The following is a 16,454-nucleotide window of genomic DNA, read 5'->3' as shown; positions in this document are numbered from 1 at the left end:
GTCCAGGGATGGAATACCACTAACACATTTTGGTATGAATGTATTTGCCTGATATCTTACGTGTTCAATCTCCTCTCCAAAAAGGAGCAGAGGAGGAGAGGAAATTTCCTGTGTCTATACTCCAAGGTAGACACCATCGCAAGACACTGCAGTATAAGAAGGATGATGGCTAAGACATCCAGAAGTTCACAGGAGACAAAGTTCAAGGAAGTGAAAACAGCGAAACCCAAGTCCTCAAATGTCTAGCCACAAATGTACCAAGTGTAGCCAATGGTCAAAAATGAACCAGAGGATTTAACTTTAGGTGATAACTTTGCAATGGGATCAGACCAAATGACCTCAGTAGGGCTGATGTGATTTGAAAGAAACAGGATAGGGAAAAGAGATTGGGAATTAGCAAGGAATATTAAGGTCCACTCATGTGAAGAAATCTAGAAAGCGGAGAGGGGAAGCATATGGTGGAGAGCATTTGGTCAATATCAGTAGAGGGAGAAACATAAGTTGTTTTGTCATTGATGGTACTGTAGACTAAATAAGTGAGGCAGCTTGGGAAACATCATGAGCCTGGCACAGAGGCGTCATGGAGGGGCGATGGAAGATTTGTTATCCAATTGTTGTTGGAGTTTGCTCTCTGCCAGAATCAAAGGAGCTAATAATTTCTTGCTTTGCCTTAATAAAATGATTTTATTGTTCAAAGGGTAGAGAAATCAACAAAGGGGAATTTGATTCTTGGGCTTCTTTTTTGCCAACAGGGAAGAAGTGGTTTCTGGGGTCAAAACCATGGAAACTTTGGGGAGAAATAGTAACTCTCATGAATTTATAATTATGAAGGAAATGGAAGCGGGGCTCAGTTTGATGTGCAGCTTTGTGCAAACAGATTTCAAAGGGTACAGAGGAAAGATAAGTAAGTTGTCATGAATCCAGAGTTCTGCAGGGGAAATCACTCGTGGAGGCCTACAAGCTCTCAAGAATGAAATTTTGAACAGATAAAGCAAAATGGTTTTGATGAGGTAGAAAATTATTAACTATTTATAGACAATGGTACCGATGCCCAGGGAACTCACCAACTAGCGTGGGTTTTAAAAAGATAAATACAGAAAGAAGAAGCAGTGCTCAATAAGAGAAGATGAAAACAGATGTGTGTGGTTTGGTGCTGTAAGAGTATGTCAGGCATTCTGGAGCTCTGAATCAGCTGAGCACAGCTGAGGACAACAGAAAGAGGGGTCACAAAGCTCTATCAGGAAAAGAAGAGGCTCAGAAAAGGGATAGGACTGTCTGGGAGGATGGCGTGGTGAGAAGGGATGACAGAGAGAGGGCTGAACTGAACAATTCTGATTTGGCCTCTGTTTTCTCTACCAAGGAGAGTGACCATTGGATGGGCAAGCACAGAACAAAAACTGCTAATAGGGAGTTGATACCCAAGAAAAGTAAGGAGATAAGAGAGGACCTAGCTACCCTTGATGAATTCAAGTAGTCTGGCCCAGATGAACTACAGCCTTGAGTACTGAAAAAACATGCAAATGCCATCCCTGGGTCACTACCAGTGATATTTGAAGGGTCATGGAAAGTAGGAGAGGCACCACAGGGCTGGAGGACAGCAGAGGTTAACTTGATGTTCAAAAAGGAAGTGGTCAGTGACCAGTGAACTTGCTTTCAATTTCTGGGAAAATTCTGGAATGTATTATTAAAGTCAAGGTTAACGACCTTTTAGAAAAAGAAGCGATGATCACAGAGTGGAGAACAGGTCATGAACAGCTAACCTTGTTTTCCTTTTTGATAGGTTTCTCATATTGGCAGTTCAGAGGACTGCTGTAGATAGGAGTTTAGTGAGATTTTAGCAAAGCATTTACTAAAGTATCTCACTTTGTTCTTGTGGAAAAGATGGAGAGATATGGATTAGATAATATAATGTAGGCCATATAATATCTGCTGGATTTGGAATTGGTTGAATGGCTGGGCTCAAAGAGAAGTGATTAATGGTCACCTGTCATTTTGGGAGGAAATCATCAGTGGAATCCCCTGGGGAATTTCTGCTTAATCAACAAAGAGTAGTTTTATTTTTGAGCTTATCTTTCCCTACAGGAAAGAAGCAATGGTTTCTGGGGTTAAAATATGCTTACCTTGTAATCCTGTGTAGTTTATAGGATCCTTGTATAGTTAACCCTGTGTAGTTTAATGCTTTTTATCAGAACTTGCTCTGAAGTGTATATGGCATGCTTATAAAGTTTGCAAATGACACAAACCTGACGGGAATAGCTGACCCACTCGATGATGGAGTCAGGATCCTAAAATTTCTTGAGAGGCTGTGGCCTTGGGCCAGTTGTGATCAGGAGAAACTTAATAGGAATAAATGTAAAGTCTTACACTTGAATTTTTAAAATCCTCATAAAAACAGTTTGGGAAGGCAGCGTAATTTAGTTTGTGTGAAAAAAGATCTGGGGGTTCTTATGAACTTGCAAGTTCAGTATGAATCAGTAGGGTAAAATGGCAGACAAGAAAGCAAATGCAACTTTAATGTTTCATAAAGAGAGAGTGATACTTAGAAGGTGGAGAGCGTCCAGAGAGCAACCCCAATGGCCCGAGGGCTTGAGGTCACAGGACAGGTTGAAGGAAATGAGGGTGTTTTCCCTGCAGAGCAGACGACCTGGGGGGAGAGGAATGGGAATGGAAAAGCTGTCTTTTAGTATTTGAATGGCCCTCATGTGGGAGACGGACAGCCTTTGTTGCTTGGCCCCGCCTGCTGAGTAGGAGGTAGAGGTAAGGAGGCCCATCTCAGCTGGATGTCAAGAAAAGCGTCTTACCAATGAGATACCTCCCCGAGTGGAAGGGGCTGCCTCAGTGACCTACCCCTCTTTGAAAATCTTCAAGCAGAGACTGGATGACCCCTTGTCAGAGGTCTTGTGGCAGGGATTCCTTTGGGGTCACGACTATTGAGGTCCATCCTTTCTAGTTGTGAAATTCTGTAATTCTGGGACCAGACTCACATATCACCGGGATATAACCTACCAAGTGGGCTTTCCAAAATCCGTTGTGGAGGGAACATCACCTATGTTGGTACCCAGTACAGGAAGCACCCACGTGGATGAAATCTCAAATCTTTTGAAGTAAATAGTGAAAGATGTGTAATTAAGAAATAGTGGAATCCCCTCCCTTCCAACAGAATTTCAAAGTTAAAATTATTTTAAGTAATTCAAAAATATTCCCCTGCTAGTCTTTTCAGCGTTCTTATAAATATTAGGAGAACATAGTAAAACATTTTAATGTGGGCAGGTTAGAACATATTTTATTAGGTTAACAGTACTAATGTGCTTATAGTATGCTCCTCTTTTATCTATCTGTCTGCTCTTTAATCCTATGGGCGTGATCATTATGAATTGATTCTTCATCATTGGGCCTGTGATCTGATCCCTGTGGCCTCTTGTCTCCATGTTCTGTGTGGTTCTCGTTCATGTCCCTCCACAAGTCCTGGGGTTCGTGCTCGAAGCTCTTCTTTGGGGTGTGTTCCTATGTGGGGATCCCAGTGGAGCTCCAGGCGGGCCTTCCCTCTCACTCTGTGACCTGCCTCCTCCTTTTCTGGTTGAATGCTGCCTTTACATCACCTCTCATTTGTGAGGGGGCCTAGGAACAGGCTGGAGCCTCCTCACTTATACCTGGTGTCTCTCATTGGTCTTTTGGGTCACCTGCAATTGTGATTACTCTGAGATTGTGGCAGTCTGAGATTTGGAGCCATTGAATGTCACGGGGAGAGTCTCGGTGTGAAAACCATGGATGTAGGGAGCAGAGCGCAGCTTGGCCTCGGTGAAAGCATTGAGATTATCCTGAGTTTATGGACTGAGAAATTAAAGAATGAAAAAAAAAATAGTTTTGTGCCACCAGAGGCCACTCTTTTTATTGGATGAGAAATGATTTGAAAGTAATGAGATGAAGAGACTGAGCAGTTGAGGTCATGTGACATGCTGGAGTCAGGCTGCACCTGCAGGTCAGAAGAGTGCGCAGTGTACTTGGTCGGGTCAGGTCAGGGGAGCCCAGAGTGTGCTTGGTCAGGGCCGGAGAGCCCAGGGCGTTCAGTCAGGTCAGGGGAACTCAGGGCATGCTCAATCAGCTTTGGTCAGGAGAGAACCAGGAGCAGTTGGTCAGGAGCACGGTGCCTTGGATCAGTCTTGACAAACAGCCTTTGGTCCTGTGGCCATCCCCTGATTCCCACTAGTTCCGGAGCTGCTGGGGCCATTCATAGGTGTTTTGCATTCATTCCCCTTAATTCAGTTGAACTCTTTTAAAAGGCTTATCATGTTTACTGTAGACATTTTCATTTCACTTTACTTTGCAGCACAGACATTTGCATTAGATTCAATCGACTATTTTAAAAAAAGAATTTATTAGGTTAAATGCATGATGCCAAGCTCTCGAGATGCAGAGAGAAACCGGACACAGTCTCTGCACAAGCAGCTCTAATCCAAATTATAACATACCAGGATAGAAGATGTCCAGACAGGCAGGCATGAAAGACTCAGAGTGGAGAAAGACTCAAAGCGTTGCCGGGGGAATCAAGGGGCAGCTCCACCTGGCCTTGAAAAAAGGGCAGATTTCAGCATGGTGGGACGGGAAGATTCTGGGTATGGGAGACAGCGCATAGAAGGAACAGAGCCCAGAAGAAGTGGGATGGCATCCAGAAACAGCGACTAGTTTGGTGGGGATGTAGAGTGCAGGAGGTGATTACTGCTGGATGAGCCTAGAAAAGTATCATTGGGTGAAATTAGAGGCCTTGAATGCCTATAGCTACAGAATAATTTTTCCTTCACCTGAATCCCTATTGTATTTACTGGGGAGTCCCTGAAGGCTTTCAAGCAGGGGGAGTAAAGTGGTGACTTACCCCAGAATCATACTAGCTGTATGACCCTGGGCAAGTCATTTCATCACTGTCTGCCTCAGTTTCTTCATCTGTAAAATGAGGACAATAATAATATTGGGGTGTTGTGAAGATCCAGTGCAATAATATTTGTAAAGCACTTAGCACAGTGTCTTTCACATAGTAGGTGCTTCATAAATGCTTGTTTGCTTCCCCCTCAATCAATGTGGTTGTCCAGAGAATTCACCTACCAACTTAGATTTTTTTTTAAAACTATCTACAAAAGATGCAAGCAAGAGAAGGTAACTGAAAACGTTACTGAAAATGAATACAAAAGTATGACAGTCCTTTAAGAATAGTAACAGGTGGGGCAGTGAGGTGGCGCAGTGGATAGAGCGCCAGCCCTGAAGTCAGGAGGACCTGAGTTCAAATCCAGCCTCAGACCAAACACTTGACCCTTACTAGCTGTGTGACCCTGGGCAAGTCACTTAACTCCAATTGTCTTAAAAAAAAAAAAGAATAGTATTGGGAGTATTAAACCTCAGAAGGAGCCAACATCCGCCAGGAAGCCTTGAGACCACCAAAGGAGTTTATTAAAACCCTATTGGGGGAAAAGAGAATAGATGGTAGGAGTGCTGCTCACTGAGACTGGCAGAAGAGAGGCGGCAGATGTGCCCAATTCATGCTTTGCTTCTATTTTCTCTGCCAAAGAACAACTTTTGCATTGGTGAAGACAGGACAAAAATGACCAATCAGAAGCTGATGTACGGGAAAAGTAAAGAGACGAGACAGCACCCACTTGCTTGTGATGACCCTAAGTCACTTGGCCCAGATGAACTACATTCTTGGGTACTGGAAGAATTCATAGATGTGGCTGCTGAACCACTGGCAGTTTTATTGGAAGGATTGTGGAAAACAGGAAAGATGCCACAGGACTGGTAAAGGACCCATGACTTGATTTTCAAAAACGGGAAGAGATTAGAATCCACAAACTATAGGTCCTGCGCTTGGCCGTGATTCCTGAGAAGATTCTGGAACATGTTCTTACAGGTCTGTTAGTGAACATTTAAAAGGAAGTGATGAGCACAGAGGGCAGCATGAAGAGCAGGTAGTGCCAGGCTAACCTCATTTCCTTTTGTGGCAGGGTTGCTAAACTGGTAGGTCCAGGAAATGCTCTAGATAAGAGTTTACCTGGATTTTTACAAAACATTTGATTAAATATCTCATGTTTTTCTTTTGGAAAAGGTAGAGAGACACGGGCTGGACAATAATACAGTTAGATGGATTTTAAAGCGGTTGAAAGACTTGTCTGAAAGAGTCATGTTAATGGTCAGGTGTCAAGTTGGAAGGCAGTCTCCAAGGAAGCGCCCCAGGGATCTGTGCTTAGCCATGGGCAGCTGAACATCTTTATCAGGGACTTGGATAAAGGCATAGAGGGTATGCTCTTTAAGGTTGCCGCTGACAAAAAACCAGGAGGAAAGGACAAGATCCCAAAAGATTTTAATAGACTAGAAGATTGAGCCGAACCCCACAAGATGAAATACAATAGATATAAGTATAAAGTCTTATATTTTATTTCAAAAAATCAACTTCTATTTAGAAGCACAGGGTGGGAGAAGAATGGATAGCTGGCAGATTATCTGAAAAAGATCCAGGGGCTCAATGTGCATTGAGCAATGCAGTATTCATGAGCTCAATGCAAGCTCAATATGACTCAACAGTGTGGGGGCTGCTAAGTGGCGCAGTAGATAGAGGACTGGGTCTGGAATCAGGAAGACCCAAATTAATACCTACCCTCAGGTACTTTCTAGCTGTGTGGCTATGGGTTAGTCACTTAACTTCTGTTTGCCTCAATTTCCTCATCTGTAAAATGGGGATAATAATAACGCCCACGTTACAGAGTTATTGAGAGGATCAAATGAGACAGTAATAGTAAAGCGCTTAGCATAATGTCTGGCACATAGTAAGCTCTGTATAAACGTTAGCTGTCGTTTATCATTGTCATGTGGCAGCCAAGTGAGCCAATGGGATCTTGGGGTTCTCATTAAGATAAGTGCCATGTTCAGGAATCAGGTGGTCATACCCTTCTGTCCTCTGCCAGGTCAGACTCAGTTCTGAGTGCCACAGGTCAGGAGGGAACTTGAGAGAGCCCAGAGAAGGGCAGCATTGAGTCCATGCCATAGGAAGCAAGCTTGGAGGAGATGCTCATACATCACTTGGAGAAGAGAACACAGCAGGATTTATGAGAGCTGTCTTCAACTCTTTGAAGGCTGTCCCATGGAAAAGGCATTAGGCTTGTTCTCTTGGTCCCAAAGGGCTGAACTAGTAGCCATAGGTAGAGGTTGAAAAAATAGGTAGACATTACCAAGAGGCAGATTGAAGCTTGATGTGAAAAGGAGCTTCTCCTGTCTTGATGAGATGTGGTCTGCTTTGTGGGGGAGAGTTTTAAGCATGGCTGTATGACTGCTGGAGTATGTTATTCTAGGGGATTATTATCCAGAGACGGTTTGGGCTCGATGGTCTCTGCAGGTCATTGCAGCTCTAAAATCCATTGAAATCTAATTTAAGCCATGATGTGAAAGTAAAAGCATGGTGGCCAAAGAGATTTACTGGACAAAGACACTCTGTTGGCAGGAATTCTTCATGGAGGAATTAACCTTGAGTTGGCTCGTGAAGGATGAATATTGAGTCGGGAGGGAATTCTAAGGGAAATATTACAACTTAGTTGGAGCATAGGAGGGGGAAGAGAGCAGGGAAGAAGATTGGAAAGGTGGATTGGGCATTCCATCTAGGACAGTCCTACGTGCCATTGCGAGGAGTTTGGGTTTTATCCTGTAGACAGTGGGGAGTGTTCCTGTCAGAACTGGGCCTTGGCAGCCGTGTGCGAGATGGGAAGGGAGTGGAGACTGAAGGCAGGGAGACTCTGCTGTAGGTGGGCGGTAATGGGCACTCCATGAGAATGATAGGAGAAAAAACATTGATTCTGGAACCAGAGGACCTGGGTTCAAATCCTACCTCTTGATGTTTATTACCTGCGTTAAGTTGGGCACATCACATCACATCTTTGGATCTCAGTTTTCTCATCTTTATTTATTTGTTTTAAAAAAATTTTAAGTAATTTATTTTGATTTATCAACAATCACTTCCATAAGCTTTTGAGTTTTAAATTTTATTCCCCTCCCTCCCCACCTCCCTCCCCAAGACAGCACACAGTCTGATATGATACATACACATTCCTATTAAACATATTTTCACATTAGTCATGTTGTAAGGAAGAATTAGAACCAATAGGAGGAACCATAAGAAAGAAGAAACAAAACAAAACAGAGGGAAAAAAAATAGCAAAGAGTATGCTTCGATCTGCATTCAGACTCCATGGTTCTTTCTTTGGATGTGGATAGCATTTTCCATCACGAGGCCTTTGGAGATGTCTTAGATCCTTGTATTGCTGAGAAGGGCTAAGTCTGTCAACGTTAGTCATCGCACAGCGTGGCTGTTACTGTGTACAATGTTCTCCTGGTTCTGCTCACTTCACTCAGCGTCAGACCATACAAATCTTTCTAGGTTTTTCTGAAGTCAGCCTGTGCATAATTTCTTATAGCACAATAGTATTCCATCACATTCATATACCACAACTTGCTCAGCCATTCCCCAATTGATGGGCATCCTCTCAATTTCCAATTCTTTGCCACCACAAAAAGAGCTGCCCTTTTCCCGTTTGTATGATCTCTTTGGGATACAGCCCTAGAAGTGCTATTGCTGCGTCAAAGGGAGTTTCTTCATCTTTAAAATGAAGAGATTGAACTAATTGACCTCTGAGATTCCTCCCAGTTCTAGATCAATGTTTTCATGAGATGAACTTGATTCATCACATGTCTTTCTCTGGCCTCCATGTGACTAGCGGCATGTTTTTGCAGATTGGCTGGCCAAGTGGATGTATAGTTTTTTTTGTTTTTGTATAATTTTTTATATAATTTCCTATAATATTTGTTTTTACAATATATAATCTGTATAATATAATATTTATTGTATAATATTTATTGTATATATGTATATATACAATATATATTGTATAATATTTATTGTTTTTGTATAATATAACAATAATATAATATAACATATAATATAACATATAATATAATATAACAATAATAATATAACAATACCTTTGTGGCGTTCCAAATAATCAATATCGTAGCATTATAGGGAATCTGTGGATCTTTTCCCAGATAAAAATTGTTTATGCTTCATAAAGGAGAAAGGTAACATGTAAGGTCTTAGAAGAAGACCACAGATATCATTACCTTAGAGTCTTTCAGAAAGTCACATCATCAAAAATATTAAGCTTGTGTTTTGAATTTTTTTTAACATATCGATCTAAGGATGATTTAGATGTCTGTACCATGCCTGGAATGCCTCAGACACTATTTCAGTTTCTACTTCCATCATCTCATCAAAGTTCACCTGTCTGGGAGAGTTTTGGTTTACTCAGGTATTCAGGCAGATCTTTGATCCATCCAACATGCCAGGGGCCTTCCTCATCCTCCCTTGACATTGTCAGTATAGCAGCAAAGCTGTCTGGCTTCCCTCCGTCTGGTCACAGGATGAGCCCACATTGTGTTCTCACCAGTCAGCTCTTTGATGACATCTTTGACCCTGATTCTTCTTAAGAATTCTCCTTTGATAACGTTTTGTGTGCTGCTCACACCTCTCGCCCCTCTCTCCATTGTCCTTTCTGTGTGAGACTCATTTTCAGCTCTTTGGAGGTAGTCATATTACTTACCTGGCTGCCATAGAGCAGCACTAGTGCAATGATAATATTGAAAAGATGGGCCTTTTATGGGAAACTTGGGATCTTCAAAGGAGCTCTTGCAGACAGCTAGCTTATTCTGTTTTACTATGTGCTCAGCTTACTTTCTTTCTGTACTGTCTGTCCCAGATGCACTGAGGAAAAAGCTCTTGGAGGAGTGAAGGGAAGGGGACAAACATTTGTTAAGCACCTACTATATGCAGGGTACTATGCCAAATGCTTTATACATATTTGATCCTCATAACAATTCTGGGAGGGAAATGTTGTTCTTATTCCCATTTTGCAGATGAGGAAACTGAGGCAAACAGGTTAAGTGACTTGCCCAGTGTCACTCAAGTCACTCCATGTGAGGCTGGATTTGAACTCAGGTCTTCCTTGACTCTAGGCCCAGTGCTCTGTACACTACACTACCAGCTGCCTCTAGAACAGGGTTTCTTTACCTGTGTGAACCACAAACCCCATGAACCCCACAAACCCCAATTTGAAACACAGTCTGCTCTAAGAAAGAGACAAATGAAATTGGGGTACATATGTCCATGGTTTAATTTCTCTCAAGGTGGCTTGACATGTATTGCATGGGAGTTCAGTCCAAAACTGGACTTTTGGGATTTGGGGGTACAGCCTTATATGCTTTTCGAAGAGTAGGTATTCTCAAGGAGGTGTCAATCAACCATGATTAGTCGACATACTAGGAGGTGGGTGGGTTCCTTAGATCACTCAGTCCACAAGGGCCAATATAGCCCTCCATCAAAGGAAATACCACCCCTAGTCTTGAAAGTCTGTCTCCACCCAAACATGAGTAGGATAAAATCAATTCAGGCCTGGGTTGGAGTTTGACCAAAATAAGAAGATTCAATGCAATCTCATTATCAGAGATGTCCTTCTGAAGAACTTTGGTCAGAAGGCTGGCAGGGGTGGGAGGGGGGAAGCTCTGAGTCTCCAGTACACAGATTACCAAGAGAAATCACTTTCAACACCTGGGAACTGCAAACTTTTTTTTCTATTTTTATAACTGTATTCTAATATACTCGGTTTCCTTTGTAAGCTTATGTATTTTATGTTATGCATTTAAAAGCATCATTCTGAGGAATGCATAGGCTTCACTAGACTGTCAAGGGGATCTATGACACGAAGATGGTTAATACTCCCTGCTCTGTATGGGTGTCCGTCCAAATGCATGTTGAAATTTAGACAGTGAGTGCTTTTCCGCCACTTGATCTTTCCTTTGTGGACAGACCAGACTTCTTTGAGTGATAATGGATCCCTTCCAGGAAACATGACAATGCCTTGGACTTCATACAGTCCGCACAAAGTCACCCACGGATAACCATAACCATGTGGAGGATGACGCCGTACACATCCTGCCTTCTGAGCTGGATCTCCTCCATCACAGTGGCAGATAGCTTTGGCAAGTGCACATCTCCTGGTCTTAGACCTGGCCTAATGATTATTATCAGAGGGTTGTGAAACAGGATTCCACCTTCCAAGGCATCTTAAATGGCTCTACTGTGTGGATGAGAGCCATCGGAAGAGAGAGCTTCGAAGACACGTTCTGTTGGCTCAGATACTTTTTTGGCATCCACAAACAATAAGTGAGTGGGCTCTTCTATTCTCTACGTCTTCCAGTTAATTGTGAAATGTAAAGCTGTCCTCCATTCTTGAATATCGCTGATTCTCTATGAACGACCTCATCTCCTCCTTTCCGACGCAGCTCAGGCGCCATATTCTGCATCAAGCCTTTCCTGATCTCTCCACCTGCTGATGCCCTCCTTCCCTAACTCTCTTGGGGGAGTATTCACTTCATATTTATGCTGTAGATGTTCCTCTATGTACTTTAAGCTCGTTGGGTAGGGATTGGTCAGCCTTTGCACTAATGTCCCCGGCTCTGAGCACACTGCCAGGCACACTAAGAAGTCCTTGCTGATTGGTTGTTGCTCTTGATTTCTGTGTGGGAGATTCTGGTTAGATCATTGGGAGAGTCAGGCTTGTCTGTCGATCAGCGTTGTTCACCTGTTCACCTGTTTTGTTTTCGTAAGGTCTGACATTTCCCCCAAGCCTTCGTCCCTCAGTGCCCTCCCAGCTGGGTTGCCTCGTGTACACATCTCTTCTGGCTAGTTTTCCTTGTTTTGTTCTCTTTAGAGACTGTCGTGTTGGGTCCAGGTGTGGTGATTCTGCTGTGTTTAATAAAGAAAGCAGCTTGTTATAAGATCTCGTGCAAATCTTTTTCATTTTTATTTTGTTTGTAGCCCTCCTTCACTTTCATCTGCTGGTTTCATTTCTAGCAAGAACATCACGATTGGCTTCATTTAGCTACACATACACATTTGGGGAAGATTTTCCCAGTCGTAGTGCCAATAGTGAGCTGCAATTTGTGGATTGTCTAAAAACCGTGTGATTCTTAGCCTCCAGCACCCCTTCTTCTGACACCACATAAGCAGAATGGACCTCCCAGGCCTTAGGGCCATGTTTTTTTTTTTTTTTCTAGGTTTAGTGGGTTTCCGTGGCCCAAAGTCACGTATCTATCCCCAGGTGGCTAGTGTCCTGGTAACAAGCCTCTCTGTGAGGAGGGAGTTAAGCCAGTCTTCAGAAAACAGATCGGGTGTGGGGCCCCGCGTAAAGCCCCTCCGGCCTGGCAGAACCTGCCTGAGTTCACACCCTGCTGGCTTCAGGAGTCACCTCCACACCAGCAGCAGGCATCAGAGTAAGACAGGGGAGGGGAGTTTACTTAATAGTTTTAAAATTGGACTGCACTTCGGGTTATTTATTAGAAAGGGATTGATTTGTTGAAACAAAGTACATTAATAAAAAAAGTGAAGTCTAACATGTTACAATGCATTAGTGTAATACTGCTGACAAATTCCTAGTCAACAACTCAAGTCAAACCACTATTCAGCTCAAAGAAGCGTTGGGTTGTCATGTCCATATTTTGAATTGGTTTTCCTCGTAAGATGATGTAATAATGCTGCCGCTGTCCTGGGAACCACTCCTTGAGCATGCGAGGCTCCTTGTATTTACAAGATGCTGAAACATGTTGTTGGTCCCTCTGACTGCCTGTGGCCTGGTTTCAGGAAGAGGGAAGCGTTCCCATTTTAACCTTGTGTTGAATGAAAACCAGCTCCGCCTGATATGACTGTATTCACAGAGTAACAGAATATGTCATTGCTGTGTGGCAGAAAGTTCGTGTCTTAACGATCCAGGTCCGTGGTGAAAAACAAATCGTGGTCCTTAATGTTCTCCTGGGCTTTTAGCAAAGACAGAATAGACTTTGTGTGTGAGATGTGTAATGCCAGCAGAAGAAACATCACATGTTATTTTTAAGCTATTGCAGGCCGAAAAGGAGTGCCCTGTTTGTGGAGTTGGCAGGCTGGTTTTCAGTAATGAGAAATCTTGAACTTGAGAACTGAACTTCTGGAAATGAGAAGATTTTTTTGATATGGCTGGCCAGAAGTATTTTAATCCTATTTGTTTTCAAACAGTCGAGAGAGAAAAGAGAAAAGAACAATTACTTGATATCGCAAAATCAAAGCAAGAACGAACAGATACTGAGCTGCATAATTTGAGACAGGTATGGATCTAATTATGATTTGGGCTCTAGTTTTGTCAAAGGAATTATTAGGTGGATGTGTCTCTGTATTCTCCTTTGATATTTTTTATGGGTCTGAGCTCTGTGATGTCAGGGTGGAAGGTATTCTCTCCATCCAGACAGACATACATAATCTCTTCATGCAGCAAAGACCCCCACACAAACATATCTGTAGACACTCCTCCGATTGGAGGAGTCTAAAATCTGCTAAATCTGCTCCTTTCCACACTCTAGGTCCATTGGGTTTTATCCAAGTGCTTCCTTTTCCCATATAGCAACTGCTTTGGGGCTCAGAATTGTGGGAGTCAGCTGCCTCCATCTTGGTCATCATGGTAGCCCCCAAATGTTCACAGTGTTCCTTGATGATTGATATAGGACTCCGGGCCTGCAGCCTCTTAGGTCTACACTCCACAGTCAGCATCCCCTTTCTCTTCTTGGTTTTAGAAGCTACCCTCCATGTACCCACTGCAGAATGGGCTTGCAGGATCCCCATTTCATGCCCTTATTTTCACTCTCTTTAAACAGGGTTAGCCCTAAGAGTCTCCCCATGCCTGCCCTGCCACCTTCCCTTTCACTTGCCCCTTTCAAACTGTGTGATTTGTGCTCACTCTTTCAAAAACATTCCTCAGATTGGCTCTCATGTGGTATCTGTCAAGTTGGACATCCTTTAGCACCCCAGGCAGTTAAGTAACAATTGCAAATAGCTACGGGAATGTCCCAGCTTCCCTTCTCTCTGCCTTCTGTCAGGATCCCAACCTTAACAGGAACCTTCTTGTCCACACACTTCCACAAGGGTCCACCTGATGCTGGTGCCCATCCTCCCAGGACACGTTGGCAGCACTGCCCACTGCTCTCACTGCAGGCCTGGCCCACCTTCTGTCCTAGAGCTGCACACCCAAAGGTGCAAAGCCCTCAGTGGGACCACGTTGCTGTCTCCCACCATCTCTTTGTGTATGAGTATGCATGTGCATTAAAAGATATTTTTGGAAACAAAGCCTGGGAGACTAGTTTAAAGAAAAATAAAATAAAGCTTGGCCCCAGTCTTCCTCTGATTGTGCACACTCTAGAGTCAGACTATTTATTTTTAATTTTATTTTTAATTTTTTTTAGGCAGTTGGGGTTAAGTGACTTGCCCAGGGTCACACAGCTAGTAAGTGTCAAGTGTTTGATCTGAGGCTGGATCTGAACTCAGGTCCCCCTGACTTCAGGGCCAGTGCTCTATCCACTGCCCCACCTAGATGCCCTAGAGTCAGACTATTTACCTGTGCTTAGAGAATGTGCATTACTGTTTAGCCCTGGCAGTTGTGCCTTGGCTCCAAGGTTTAGAGACTGTGTCACACTGAGAAATCTTTGTACTTTATTAAGTTGTGTTCGACATGCCAAGTGTCAAATTGGAGTGATGTCATTGCATTCTTTAGATTAAAAAACGGGCTAATCTTTCCATGTCTCTGTGCAGGTATATGTCAAACAACAAAGTGACCTGCAGTTTCTTCATTTCACAGCAGAAAATTATAGGGATGATTCTAGAATGGACGAGTCCCGGATGCACGAAACCAGGTACATGGCACGTGCCTTCTGAGCGCCAAGGGGGGGTGCCAGGGCCTTTGCACCTCGGGGTGATCAGGGCTCCTCTCGTGCTCCTCCTCTCCTTTGGTGCTTTGGGCAGGAGGCTTCTCTTACCCGCCAGAAGCCGATGAGGAGTTCAGTTAGTGTCTGGGAGAGGGAGATCTCCGTCCGTCCCACTGCTACGGCGCTTGCCAGCTTCTGAGTCCTTCCCCTTCACTCTCTCCTGCCGTCCCCCCAGCAGTCATCCCCTTTTTACTGGCGAGGAAACTGATGCCTCGGTGCTTGGCCCAGTGTCTCGCTTGAGTGATAGAGCAGGCCGAGCACCCAGGGCACTGGCTAGGTCGTTCTCCTGCAGCTGAAGGGATCTGATTCCCATCTGACCTACATCGTGGAACCATCCATAATCCATGGCGAAGGCAGGCGAGGTGGAGAGGCCCACTGCAGGCCACCGCCTGCAGAGCGTCTGACTGGTTATATATACTCAGTCAGATGATTTTGAACAAGATGATTTTTAAAATAGTAGGGGTTTTTTTTTTCTGTTCAGTGATGTAAGTCCTCATTAGCATTTCATTTAATTTCAAGAACTTGTACTTTTCCCTGATGGCCAGAATTCTGCTTTGATTCTGAAAGCTGAATTTGACAACCTTGACATTAAAAGCTCATTAAAGAGTCGTGCACTCCCATGAAAGAAGATAGGGCTGTGACTGCCCACACAGTTTTTAAGTAGTAGAAGAAATACTTGGAGGCAGATACGAAGGACATATCTAATTTCAGAGACATAAATGTATACTACACCGCAGTGCACATGGAAGTGTTCTGAGCCTCAGTTTCTTCATCTGGCAAATGGGGATAATATTCATTCAGTAAAAACATTTTTTAAGCGCCAACTATGTGCCAGGCTGTGTGCTCAGCGCTGCCTCACAGGGTTGTCGTCAGGCTCCAATGAGACAATGGTGGAAAGGGCTTCGTAAACTTTAAAAACTCTACAGAGTGTTAATTGCTGTTGATGTTGATGACAATAATAATATAAATCTCGGCAGTTTTGCCAGCAGGCCCCTGGGATCTTTGGGTGGAGGGATCTGCTCCCATCCCCACACCCTCCCTGGGCAGTGCCATCCTTAGGGCTGATGTTGACTGCTGCCAGTCAAAGAGAGGGCAAATGCTCCCAGCTCCCAGCACAGCCCTCAGCAGGGCGCAGATCCTGTGCCCCTACCTCCACACCCTGGGAGCACGAAGGGAAAGCAGCCCTGCTGCTGGTGATTCCCAGTCCTGAGGCCTTTCTCTCCTTCGTGTCCAGCTTCCTCCTGGGGCGAGCTCATGGGGCAGCATTGGGCTGGCAGTGGGTTTTACTGCAAAATGGGGAGTCATAGTCTAGGGATCTGAGCCCCTGGTACTACCCTCCACCAGCTGTGTGATTCTGAGCAAGACATTTGTCCGCTCTTAACCTCAGTTTACTCCTCTGTAAGATGTGGGTAATCATACCCCACCTACCTGAAAGGGCTGTGGTATAGAGCCAGTAAAATGGTGCATGGGGAGCATCTCATAATGTTTAGGTGCTCCATCAATGGGAATCCCTACCATTAGAGAGCTGAGCCACCCCCTTTGCTGTCAGAATCCAGCTTGGTCTGGTTTCTCTGCTGGCTGGAGGT

General features: G+C 43.9%; 1 protein-coding gene across 3 annotated transcripts in view; it reads left to right on the top strand.

The window, feature by feature from the left end:
* CCDC62 (coiled-coil domain containing 62) overlaps positions 1-16,454 on the top strand; it is a 55,314-nt gene that overhangs the window by 20,682 nt on the left and 18,178 nt on the right. For all 3 annotated transcript variants that reach the window (XM_027853554.1, XM_027853553.1, XM_027853552.1), the window contains 2 exons: positions 13,133-13,221; positions 14,696-14,796. In XM_027853554.1, the coding sequence (XP_027709355.1) occupies positions 13,133-13,221; positions 14,696-14,796 (190 nt within the window). The remainder of the gene's footprint in view (positions 1-13,132; positions 13,222-14,695; positions 14,797-16,454) is intronic.

This window comes from Vombatus ursinus, unplaced genomic scaffold (assembly GCF_900497805.2).
Source record: "Vombatus ursinus unplaced genomic scaffold, bare-nosed wombat genome assembly UNPS02009994.1, whole genome shotgun sequence".
In the NCBI taxonomy this organism is placed as follows: domain Eukaryota; kingdom Metazoa; phylum Chordata; class Mammalia; order Diprotodontia; family Vombatidae; genus Vombatus; species Vombatus ursinus.
This window is presented reverse-complemented; position numbering and strand designations above follow the sequence as displayed.